The sequence below is a fragment of the Micropterus salmoides genome, unplaced genomic scaffold (assembly GCF_014851395.1).
Source record: "Micropterus salmoides isolate LMB-PRFRI ecotype aquatic unplaced genomic scaffold, ASM1485139v1 Ms_hic_scaffold_9, whole genome shotgun sequence".
Lineage (NCBI taxonomy): Eukaryota > Metazoa > Chordata > Actinopteri > Centrarchiformes > Centrarchidae > Micropterus > Micropterus salmoides.
In genome coordinates, this window is record NW_024044681.1 from 32,004,886 (window position 1) to 32,018,393 (window position 13,508).

Here is a 13,508-nt window from a genome sequence, read left to right on the forward strand (position 1 = left end):
CAAATTTTATCCCCGGGGGCTCTCTGCTAGTCTGCGATATCCGTGGGACCACAGTTGTTGCATACATCATTGTTTAGTTTTTTTTTATCACCGCTAACAGTTTCCATATTTATATTACATTTTGTGTTTATGGGCACCTAATGAAACACAAGTTGTAAAAGCACAGTCACCCCTGAGGTTCCATTCTGACGACGCTGGCTCCTTCGGTAATGGACTGCTCCAGTACGCGGGCCACTAAATTAATGACTGTAAAACGACTGTAAAATCTCCAATAATGCAAGCTGGCAACTCGTTGCAGTAGGAGAGGAATGAGAATCAAATGGAGTCATAGTGTATTCACCTCCCTTTTACTCTCTTTTTTCCTGTCACTTTACCACCTCTGCTCATCCATTGCTCCCAACAGGAATCCCCACCTCAAAAAAAAATTTCTCATGTCATCTTGTCTTTTACAATCCACTTCATTTGGAGGCTTACAAATTCTATTAAGGTGATCGTGTGTGCATTGCACGGTTGCTGCAGGGGAGAGAGATGGGTATGGCTGCCTACGAGGGGGGAACGGGCCCCTAATACTAATAAACGAGTTTGACTTTGCCTCCCCTGCCCTGCGAGATGGGAGGGAGCAGGGGCAGAGTAATTGGAAAATATCCCTGCCTCTTGTTCCAATAAGACCCCCTCCCTACAAACACGCACCAACATCCCCTCCCCACGGCTTAACCAACCACACTCTCTACTCCCCCATGAAATACACAGCCCCTGTTTTTCATTTTTAAGTTTAAAAAAGAGAAAACTACACAATTAGTCTGATTTCAGTAGTCTGCCTCTGTATGTGGGGTGAGTGGGGGGGGGGGGGGGGGGGGCACCAAAGGGAACAAAAGGACAGAAGATATTATATGAGCCTTTCTGCAATATGCAATCTACAAAGTGGGATCAGGGAGGAAGAGTGAAAAAGGTTCAGTGGACGTTGGTTGCACTGAGACTATCCCCGGGAGTAATGGGGCTAATGTCAGTGACAACCCAACTCAAATCCAAATAGCTGGAGAAATCAAGAAACAAGGGTATTATTACCTTCTTGCTATTGTGGATGTTAATGGAAAAAACAAGCGTTTTGTTCATATTTGCAGAACAAGTGATCCATGTCCGAGGAATAATTCACATGCCAGGCTGTCTGAGAGTGGGACTCTAGCTTTCAGTTCCAACCATTATTCATGAATCTGACATTGTAACGGCAGAAATACTGCAACACATCCCCGACCTCACAGTCCCTCTGAAGACCCTGGATGACTTCATTATGTTGGAACTGAAACCACATGCTTCTATCGGGCCTCGGTTGTACTTAACACGAGTAAAACATGCTGAAATCATTCTCTTTTATCTCAAGAGGCTGAACTTGATGTTGAACTTGTCGTCTCATGAATTAGTTAGAGCTGAATGTTTCTGTAATTGAGCTGTAGATATGCTGTTCAAATGAAGAGATTACGGGGTTTTGTTTGCAGTGAGTACATATCTGACAACATAGTTAGTTTAAGAGATGGCGCTGTTTTAGTAGGTCAGCTATCAATTTCAGTAATCCGTCTTGTCAATCAAGGAACTCATGAGCAGCTTTTTATTTTGGTTCCACGCTGCTATAGGTAAACATAGAGGCATGTCAGCTTTGAGTTATTTTCCACCTCCTTTTTATATCTTTTCCATGAGATTGTACTTGGTTTATTTGCACAGATGACAGATATGGAAAATTACAGTCCTTCTCTGAGCTGGGAGAGAAAAAAAAGAATAACAGCTTAAGTGCATCAACTCATCTACTGAAATAAAGAATACACAAGTATGATCTCCTCTTAGAGCTGAAACACGCAGTGAAAGGTCATTCTTGGCATTTCAAATGAGGAGCAGTTCATAAAGAGACCTTCAGAACAACTGACATCAAACCCTGGCATGTATTTAAAACTGAACAATTCAGCTGTTGAACAGAATACATTAAATAGTCGGGCTACAGCTCATTTTAGAACTGAAGTGACCTTGTGAGAGCCAAGATATTTGTTCAGTTCTTCAATCATTCATTTTATTAATCACACCTGTGCTTTTGTGGAAAAGTCATTTCATCCCATACTTAAGTAAAAGTACCTCGACAAAAGTACAGAGGTATCAATATTTACTAATATACTAATTTTCCCTCTGAAATGTAGAAAATGGTTGAAAATGGAAACACTCAAAGTCCAAATACTTCAAAATTATACAGTACAGTACTTGATTAACTTTCTACCGGTGGCTTTTACTGTGACATGTCAAAATGTGAAATAAGCATATTAGGTCAGAATTTATCAGTCAGTCTGATGTGTCATCATGTCCAAATACAATCTTATGAAACGTCCCATCAAATGTTCCATTTTTAGCTCTTCATGCAATTATCCGACATTTAAGTCAAACTTTATATAGATGCTATCATACTGGCAATCCCATAGAAACTGGTGTGTGATCATATTGCAATTTAAACCTTGATTTAATCATCATACATAATCTGTACATATCTTGAAATGAATGTCCATTCCTCATTTCTCTGATGGTTAAATGTGGGTTTTATCCAATACTCAAACAGTCAGGTGATTGATCGTGTGCGCCAGCTGAAGAACCATGAGCTAAGAAGATTTTGACAGGCCCCATATATTAAGACCAGAGAGGCTTTTCAGTTCATGCTGTCATTATTACAGCTACAAGCCTCAGTCATATCAATCTTGTATAATCAATCATGATAATTCACAATTCTGGTTTAAGAACAGTTTCATCTCAGTGAAATTTATTCTCACATCATTCTGCAGTACTGTTTATTCTGCCTCTTCCTTTAATCTGACACTGTTCCCAATTAAGGTCAGCCGTTGAACAGCAACAATATGCCATGCGCTTGTTATGTATTAACATGCACTTTACAGACATCTACCACTTGATGAATATTAAACATCCCACACATGTTTTAGAGCCACTAAAGTCCCCGCTATAGCTTTGATGAATAGTGTCAACAAATCAGATTTGCCAAGAGAATATAACAGGAAAGAACAAAGTGAGGAGGCTAGATAGACTCTATCTAACTCTGCACAGCTACGGAGGGGAATATCTAAGTGAGGACTATTGTTCTGCACTCACAGTGCAAGTAATAAAGGCTATTATAGTGCTCGTAGGCAGACCTGTAGGGGGAGGGAAATGAGCTCATTCTTGTATTGAGAATGTCTTTGTAGCTATAAGTATGCAGCAATTCAACTTGCATTACGCTCAGAGTGTCATTACATCCCTCTTGAGTCTCCTTCCTGACATGTAGAGATTATAATGATGAAGATGAACACAAATAAGACAAATGTAAAAGATAGTAACAGGCAGGTGTGAGATACTATGGGGATGGGGATGTTTTGTGAATCAGATTTTTTAATTACCACCATGTTTATGACTTAAACACTGAAGAGGAAAATAGGAAGTGGAGTGTTGCGTTCTGAACTGGCAATTAAAGATAAATAAGCACTGTAACAGGAGACACACATTTTGTTTCTTTCCAAGTTAACACCAGTCACAGAATGGCTGGCCTGTGATTGACTTCTCCCAAGGGCTTCATCCTATTATGAGCTCTTCTCAGGCTTTCATGGTGTGTCAAAAATACCTGCACCGTAAAAAAAAATCTGACAATCTTTATAAAAGCCTGATTGTATTTGTTGGCTTTTAGGAACCTTTTAGGTAAGTGTATTTTCTAACACATTGTAATTTTCTTCAGGAAATGCGCTTTCTTGTTCTTCACTTCCTTTTCCTTTAGTTCTTAGCATTTTTTGTTTTCCGTTGTTGAAAGTCCAGTTATTGACCTTTACCCCTGTCACAGGTCAAGGGAGCATTATTATTGCAGGTTGGAAAAGAGTCCATTCGCAAGGGACTAGCTTTGAAGCTTTTGTTGTGTTGTCAGTTGTGGAGGCTGGAAGCTATGGTCAGTCGTACTTAATGAGCTCATAGCTTCATCGTCATCCATTAGAAATCATATATTTCTCATGTTACCAGTCCCATTATCTGTTTATTAAATCCCAAGACCCAGAATGTTGTGTGACAGTGAATGGAGCTGTGGAGACAGAGAAAGTTTGAGCCAAGGTGTAATTAAAGCTGATTATGGTGAGGCGGAGGGGAGGGTAGGCCAGCACATTTGTCTTCCATACCTAATGAGTGGAGGCTGGCAGAGCTGATTTCGCTGCCTCGCTGTCGTCTCTCCCCTGCCATTTCACTCCCTGTCACAAGGACACTCCTCCTGGAAGATGAGATGGGGTCAGGTGCATGTGTATCCCCTGGCATTATTCTTACACGCCGGTGGGGTCCCTGTTCCACCGGGCACTGGGAATTGAGGCACTTCAGCAAGCTCTGAGCCACACCACAGCCTCTGCATCATTAAACTAGGCTAAAAATACACAGCCCACCCATGCTCCAACTGTTCACAGAGGACCAGTTCATTGCTACGCTGAAACAATCGCTGACTCCTGTTCATGAGAGGTGTGACACCGTCATTTTTCACTCCCTCTTTAAATTTGATCAGTGTTATGAGGCTATGGCAATACAGTATGCTCAACAAGCTATTATTAAGTACCCTTTTCATTCACCCACTAAGTCACACAATCATTATCAATAACACTTCTACCATACAAATCCATGTTGTTTTGTTCACACTGTTATTAATGCTCATCCCATGGGCATTAATGGACTTAGAAATCAATATGTGTTGGTAATGCTGGGGTGACATCTGGGGTGACATCTGCTACAAGCTGTCCGCTCATTTCTGATGACTAAGCCCATTCTGAATGTACTATGAAACTATGTATTAATTGCTGCCACTGACAGTTTTTATTAATTGAGCTCAAAATTAATTTTCAATTCATGATTGAGTCCTTAGAATATCAGGAAATCGAGAAAAATGCTTATCACAATTAGGCCAACATGACATCTTCCAGTTGTGTTTTTGTGTTCCCTCCAGCCCAAAATCGGATTAATCAAGGATCAAAACTGTTGCAAAGTGCAAGTGTTGTGTTACTCAAGGAAATGAATCACTAAATTCACACCTCATCAACTCTTCAGGTGACTGCCACTCCTGGTACGTATGGTTTTGTTAATGAAATGCCGGACAGTGCTTTTAAAAAATGACACTGAACAGAGTGCGTAAAAAGATTTTCTTAAAACAAGTTGAAACAGCTCTGAGGCAAAGTGTGAATACATTCATTCCTGGCAAATGATGCATTCTATGGATTTTGAGTGTTCTCTTACATAATCATGTCTCTCTCTCTCAAGGGCAACACAGTATCAACACAATAAATCATGCAGCAGTCATGAACCAGTTACAGCATCCTTACAAATCTAGCTAGAATTCCATAAGGCAATTTCTTTGATACACTACATTGTTACAATGCAAAGGGCACTCACGCTTAACCCCATGTTCCACAGTTCCAAGTAATTATATAGTCTGATTAATAAGTGTGGTTACCATTGTTTGAATGACCGGCTTTCCAAGGTAAATCTTTTCTTCAAATGTCAACTGGATACAGTGAAAGCCATGGTTATTTAACGTCAGTGTTTTATTATTCATTGCTAAGGTGCTCTGAGGTCAGACTGATCTGTCAGCCTCTGTTGAATGGGGGGGATGAGTTTGTTGGCCCCGGGTGTCCCTGAAGCAAAAGCTTACAGTCGCTTTCATGAGCCAAATAATAATCTGACACCTGAGCTATACAGCCTACAGAGGGAGAGCCCCCCCAGTCACATACATAACTTAATATATGATTTGGGGAATACAAGCTCATCATGGTGACCTGAAACAGTGAGCATATGTATATAAACTTGTCGTTCAACAGCTCAGGTGATAATAAAGTGGCCTACTTCTAAATTTCCTGTTTGTTTCAGTAATTCGCTAATTATTCTGACTATTGTCATCACCGGCCGAACAGCTTCTCTGACACAGCTGAGGTTCGTTAACTAATCACCAACCACCATCGCAAATATGTATTTTTATTCGCAGCTTTCTTTATCATTCCATACACAAACTTATCACTTTGTACTTGTACGCCTAATGGCATACAAAAATGATGCTCTGGCATAGAATGTACGGCAAACAAAAAGCGTTTGAAATGTAGCCTCGTCCGAAGGTAAACAGGTGCGTTCACGCGCCTTATCTGGCTTGGATTCCGCTCTTCCCGGTCACACCGTCTCTGTATTGGAGCTCGGCGCCTACCAGACAGCACTATTTGCGCTGAGGAAGAAGCGTGCAGCCTGTAAAGCGGCACTGCGGCATCGCCGTATCACTGCGCTCCGGTCCCCCTTCTCCGGGATCCTGAAGCTCGGGTCTGGAGAGAGGAGGAGGAGATACCCTCTGGTTTTCCTTTGCGGGATTTATTTTGTCAGCTCCAAACCTTCTTGTGCTTTATCTTTTTATAGTGACCGAAGGCCTGCAACTTGTCCGGACGGTCCCTCCTCACTCGCAAGGGTTTGCATTTCTTCGTTTTGCATGACGTGTCTTGGAGCAAAAAAAAAAAAAAAAGAGAGAGAGAGAGAGAGAGAGGCTTGCTTTTGTTGTGTGTCTTTACAGTAGAAAATGAAGCTTGGAGAGCCGGAGCAGGAGGCAGTGCCAGTCCGCTGCTGCTGTTGTGGGCTGGACTGGATTACAGAGCCTGAGATCTGTACTGACAGCACAGGCAGACAAAAAGGGACTGTGAGCGAAGACAAGGGAAAGAGTCTTCTACTGAGCTGGAAAAGCCAGGGCGAGTGCTAGAGTACAGTTTTCCCCCCAATAAGCGATATTTTGGGAGCTATTTGTGCAGTGTGTGTATGTTATTAGATAAGTGCTGGCACGGGGCATCAGGTTAAAGGACTAGGTAGCCTACTGGGGAAAAGGTTTAACACCCTCATTATAGTAAAGGTGGATTTACCTTTTTTTGGGTTCTTAAAAGGCAGAACATCTGCATAGAAGGAATATTTTTGAATGGGTGCTGCATAGAAATGTTGGCATGCTGGCTTGTTGGATGTACCTTTTGTTATGTATCAAGTTGATTATTAGCCATTTTCTTCAAATGGTTATTTTGCATGTTAAAAACACAAGTGAAAGGGTGTAGCAGAGCATTTGGGGACAGCATGCATGCTGCAGAATCCAGATGAGCTTCATTACATGACAACCTGTGTCCAAGGAGACAATGTAAAGTTGATGATGGTGGTTGACTGTGACAGATTGGTTTTGTTTGTCTGCTGGTGCAGAAAAGGTGCTCTGTGTTTGAAATGTCAACCAGCATTTGGATACATGACTGTTCGTTGAAATGCCTTTTTTTTTTAAAAAGCCTGCAGTTTTCTTCCACATAGAATACCATGTCTGTGATGTAATGGATGAGAATTGATATTCTGGACACATAGACAAGCCATATGTGTTTTAGGCTACAATACAAGGGACTTTCTGGGCCTAGACTTTAGGCCATGCCTTGAGAATGATCCAGAATAAGACTGTAAGCTGTTGAATGTTGCATCCTGATATCATAAAGCAGCCAGATGTCTTCAGTGTCAGACAGTGAAGGTATGCCCCGATAAGCTCTATAGTTAAGTGCAGGATTTCAAAGGGTCTTGACATTTGTCTTGATTTCTTAACAGTGTGTGTGTGTGTGTCTAAAATTTCAAGGACATCTCCCTGTTAAATTAGACCTGTTTTCGTTCATGAAAGAGAGAAATATTGCTGTTTTTGATGTTTGGAATGTTTGAGTGAGATGTTATGTCCATGGTGTTATTTTGAAAGAAATGAATGGTTGTCATGATGATTTTTGATCATTTAGATTTTTGATGGATGTCTACAAGTCAGAATTGTTTTATTCAAAGAAGCACTTTCAGATCACTACTTTTTAGTTGATAGATGACATACACTATGTGGGCCGCTCAGAATTATTAAGCCTTAACTTTGATATTGAATACAATTTTATGGATATGAATGCCACTGAAATGTACTGTACATTTTTTTTAAATATAGGTTTGTTACAATAATGCAATTAGCACACACATGATAAAATGGAAAGGATCAATTTTACTGACAGTTCATTATTTGTAATACATTTGACATAATTAAGGCTTTTTTTGTCAGGCTCAAGAGCAATCTGTAATTATTTTAGCAGGAACAGTGTACTGTATGTTACTGATACATTGTCACACTTTGTGTTTGCATTTGTACAGATAAACACATTCTCAGGATGTTACTTTTTACATTACATTCATTTAGCTGACTGATAATAAGAACATTCAACCATGTGGATACAAACCCAAAATTGCAAGAACAAATACATCAACCTCATCACATCTGCTGAACTACTTCAAGTGCTACATTTAGAAACAATAAGTGAGAGAGAAAGAGGTCAAAAACAACAGGTTCATGTTGAGAGGCAAACACCAAGTAGCAAAGGAAAATGTTTGGTACATTATTAAGAAATGTAATAATGTAAAAAGACAGTATAGGTTACAGGCTTGGCAAAAGCTTCAGAGACACTAGTAAAGGAGACCTTACAACACATAATCATCTCATCTCAGGGCTTAATGACCTGGCAGTGTAAGAAAACACAGTATGCATAGTAGATGAGACTGTAGCCACCCTAATAAAACATTCATCTTGCATTATGTAGAATGGAAACAACCTTCTGTATAGTGTACAGCACCTTTTGGGAAATGGCTCATTGACTAAATGCACAGTTGAACTTGCTGAGTGAACAAATGTGCACTCTCTCTCTCTCTCTCTCTCTCTCTGTCTTTATCTTGCAGGAGGGAGAGTTTGCTGACCTTCGACGAGGAGTTGGTTCCAGGAGAAGAAAGATGTGGCGTCACCTGCTCAATTTACCATGGCGGGACATGTTCACTGAGCAGATATTTGCTTTAACTTGAAAAGCTCTTCCTCTAGCGGAATTGACAGCTTGGTGATAACGTGTTTAATAGATCATTTTACACCTCTGTCACAGGATTTGATGGACTGCCTTTGGGGATCTTTGTTTGGAACCTAGCATGGTTCAGTGACACGATGCAGTTTTGAGTTTCCCGTAAAAGGCTTTATCTGTTGGATATTACATGGTCACCTTGGATCTAATACATAGATAACATTCGCTTGGATATTGCGGAGATTCTCCTCGGGGGGGGGGGTTCACACGAGTGGAGGTCAAGCAGAAACAGCGCTTGGCCCTTGAAGAGTTTGATTCTCTGTAAGAGGAGGGCTTATTTGGATGTTTCCTATGAAGGACATGGATGGGCCTCGCTCTAGTGGCCTCCGCAAGAAGAGGAAGTCAAGGTCAGCAAGGAATCGGGAGAGGAGATCAAGTGGGATAAGGAACAACCATGTTAAGGGCGCCGTCTTTCGCTTCTCCTCTGACTCAGAGCGGGAGGGCGATAGGGAGCCCTCCTCATCCCACCATCGACCCCCGCGGAGAAAGCGAAAGGAGTCTACTTCTGCTGAAGAGGACATCATCGATGGCTTCTCCATCACCGGGTTTGTGACCTTTGAGGCTCTGGAGGTGAGTGTTGAACCACAGGGGTAGCCCCTTTCACTCTCGCTAACTTTGTGTGTGTTTGAGCTTTTTGCGTGAAAATCTCTTAAAGGTGTGTAAAGATGTGTGTTTGTGATTGTGGGCCTCTATGACTGGGTGTGTTTTGGCTCATGCCTTTATATTTGGCTGTTGTGTGAGCTGGAGTTGAACAGATGTAGCTTTAAATGTAACGCTGCAGCCAGAGATTACTATCTGTGTCACAGAGAGGCTGTTGTTGTGGTGTGTTACTGCTCTGGATTTGTTTTCACAAGAGTTTTCCAGCAAAGCCTTCCACCAGATGAGAGATGTTCTGCTATGGCTGTAGTGGCTGTTGTGCCTTTTGTACGCTTCGGAGTGAAAAAGCAATTTGATCCATGTTACAGCAGTTTATTCAGAGTGGGAGTAATTTATTGTGCGCTGGCTATCCATTTTCCTTGGAATGCAAACCGGGCAAAGGCTGCCTTCCAGTGATGTATTTCTGAATTATGGCTTACATATTAAATATACACACACACACACACACACACACACATAGTGCAACTGCTACATCTTTCTATAATGGTAAGATGAGGGACAAATTACATGAAAGGTTTCTCAGTAACGTATTGGGGCACCCTGAATCTCCAGGATAGCTTCAGTGCTCCTTTGCATAAATTCTTCAAGTTTTTGGAACCATTCATTCCTCATTTTGTATTTGGAATGCTGTCTAACACATCAGTCTGCTAAGGCCATAGCATATGATTAACATAATTTTCCTACTGTTTCCTCACTCTTCCTACTCATCATCACACCATTCAGAGACTGCTTGGCATTCTTATGGAAGAATCTGCATTTGTGCGTTCTCCACTCATTTGTTCAGGTGCTTCTTTTAAATTGTGTCCTGTCGGTGTTGGGCATTATCAATTTTATAGGAAACGTAACTTGTCCACAATTGTTAATTTTGCGTCAGTAATTTCAGCATAGCTTTTTAGGATTGTGTCTACTCTGATCCTGTTTCAGCAGCATGTGAGTTTATAGTTTGCATCTTCACAAGGTCAGACTCTGGGGTGTTCTGGGACAATAGCCTGAATTGCAGTTGCTACTATATGCAGTGTGATATCAATCTCGTTGGCTGCTGTGACCCATCTCAGCGATGCACAGTATCATTTGTCCTCACTGTCTACCTTTGTTAATCAGATCAACTCTTTTCAAAGCTCAAGAGTTTCTTACTGTCATGTTCTTGTCATTCTTTTTATTACTTTTTTATTATACTCTTTTCTTCAGAATTACAACAGTCATGGGTTCCCTTGCCTGCGCGTCCTTTCTCTTTGTCCTTGTTTCATTTGACCTTCTTTCTGTTGTTCTTCCCATTGATGTCGGTCTGCTAAAGCAGTGCTATTCACAGTTTGAGTGTCTTGTTGGATGGCAATTCAGAAATAAATGCGGGCAAAGTTTAAAGTGAGTAGCGCTGGAGTTTGCAAGGTCAGTGTACATAAAATAACGAAGCTATAAAGATGCCTTGAGTCTTTTTTCATTATTCAACTGTTTACCTTTTTACACTAACTTTTAACCATTACAGTTTAAACATAACCTCTACAGCTTAAATCAGATTGACTGTTTGTGAGAGCCGCACACACAAGCACTGAGGTGTTGTCTGTACTTGGCTCAAATAGTTCTGCCTCTCTCTTTTATATTGGTCTAAGATTACATAATATAGCCTAAATCTAAACCTCATTCCCTGTCAATACACGTACCAATAGTACTAAGAAGTTTACATGAAAAACATACAGTATGTGATCTATCAATTTATAAACATTTAATGAGTTTATGATAATACTGTTGCCTGATTGTAACAGATTTACAGTTTTATTTACATAAGTAGAAATTCTTTTGATGTTTTATTAACCAACACAACATTGTTTGTCTTTTATTGCAGTCAACTGGATGAAACACTGACTAATAAATCAACATATATTGCAGTGTCAAATTACATTAATATCAAATCACGGTGATTTAGAAGACACTTTTTACAAAACAGTCTTGTCACAGATTTAGGCAGTGCTAACTGAGTAATACAAATGCAACGAGCTCAAGTCAGAGTAACACTATACCCTGCTTGTGTTTGTGTGTGAGTGCAAGTTCCATCACATTCTCACAGTGTTTTTGTGAGTATGTGACGGAACTCATTAATGCAGTATCGTTTCGCAGGGGAGTGAAGGGAGATGGCAATATTGTATTGCTTTACTTCTTACAGTTGTTGCAGAGTGTTAAACATAGCAGTTTGTTGCACTGTGCCCCAAATGAAATGAAAGCCTTAATAACAGATGGTGTGTGGTGATTCATATTTCTGTACACACAATCACTGAAAGTAGGATCTGGACTATGACCATGTCCACAAAGCTCCTTCCGCCATGTTGGTAACCTGCTGTAGTACAGTACTCCTCATGCTGTCTTGAGCTTGCTGCAGACTGTTTGTCCAAATGAATAAAGTCTCTGTCCCCAAAAGTCCGCAGTCTGTTTTGGGGGATGGAAAGCAAACCCTTGTGTGTGGATGCAGATATACGGGATGGGGTGTAGGGATGGAGAAGTTCCAGTACGTTCTGGGAGGCAATGGCATTGAGGGATCTATTGGTGAGGAAGAGGATTTTATAGGTGATGTGGTACTTGACTGAGAGCAAATGAGGGTGAGTAAGTGTTGGGGTGATGTGCTGCCAGGGCCTGGTGTGAGTGAGAACCCTGGCAGCTGAGTTCTGCACATACTGGAGCCTGTCCAGGACTTTGCTGGGGACCCCGAACAGGACACTATTACAGTAGTTCAAGCGGGAGATAATGAAGGCACGTATGAGTGCCTCTGCCACAAAGTTTGAAAGTGAAGGCCGGAGTCTGGAGATGTTCTTGAGGTGGTAGAAGGCAGATTGCATCAGTTTGCACGTTAGCACTGGATTTGACATGTCGTTTCTCTAAAGAATGCAGTATAGATAATGTGTTGAATGAAGCGTTAAAACTGGCTTGTCCTGGTTTGACAGAGAGGTGACAGGGACACAATAAAGATGAAATGAAATTGTGGGATCCTGAAGGCTGAAGAGTCAGGCCTGTGACTGAAAGGTTAGTGGTTCAACTGTCTGGGTCAGTCTTGGAAATATAGGCCTGGAAAAGGAATGAGATTCACACACACACACACACACACACACACACACACACACACACACACAGTCATTATAATTGTTCAGTGGAAGATTTATTTTACTTGGCATCTCTGACTGACTGGTTAAATAAAGTCTAGTTCCCAGAAAAAATCTGTCTTGCCCCCCTGTAATCACAGAGATGACCATTTATTGAAGAGCTTTTTAAACTGATGACTTGTCAGAATTACACCCATCGTGTCAGATATGTCAGAATAGTTGGCAAGATATTGTTCTTCTTTCTATTCTTCAATTATAGATCAGACTTATGAGAGCTTTTCTTGCATTTGACTTCCTCCATAGCTTAAGTAATTAGATTTCTGTTGATTTAATATATTCAAGTGTCATGTTCATGACCATTATCCTTATATAAGTAATAATAATAATACATTTAATTTGTAATGCACTTTATATTTAAGCAAATCCCAAAGTGCTACATGATAAAACAGGTAAGTGCTAAAAAATAAAAGTACATAGAGAGCATGACAAATAAAAACAGAAAAAATAAGGCAAACGAAAATGGCAAGTAAATTAATCTTCCTCACTCTTGTATGAATTGTTTGGGTAACTGACATTTCCTTTTGCTGCACTGTTTGACAACCCTCTCTTTGCAATTTTGAGCTGTGTTTACTTCCGTGTTTCTACCACATAATGTGAAAAGACTACGGTATATAGTGGAAATGGAATTATGCACTAGCTTATCACAGCACCAGTGGCTCGTTTTCTGTCTGGGTAAAGTTAAATTCTGATGAGGTCAGACCCCTGGAGGTATATGCTAGTGCTCTCCATCTGTCACCACAGTGTTGGAGCAACACTGCTC

General features: G+C 40.8%; 1 protein-coding gene across 11 annotated transcripts in view; it reads left to right on the forward strand.

Annotated features, from left to right (window-relative positions):
• The first annotated feature begins 5,538 nt into the window (after positions 1–5,538).
• auts2a (activator of transcription and developmental regulator AUTS2 a) overlaps positions 5,539–13,508 on the forward strand; it is a 310,541-nt gene continuing 302,571 nt past the window's right edge. For 5 of the 11 annotated variants that reach the window (XM_038708763.1, XM_038708767.1, XM_038708765.1 and 2 more), the window contains exons 1-2: positions 5,541–6,478; positions 8,776–9,515. In XM_038708763.1, coding sequence (XP_038564691.1) covers positions 9,228–9,515 — 288 coding nt within the window. In that variant the 5' untranslated portion in view covers positions 5,541–6,478; positions 8,776–9,227. Of the gene's footprint in view, positions 6,479–6,508; positions 7,553–8,775; positions 9,516–13,508 lie in introns of those variants that run through there. The other 6 variants (XM_038708769.1, XM_038708770.1, XM_038708768.1 and 3 more) reach the window with 4 other exon arrangements.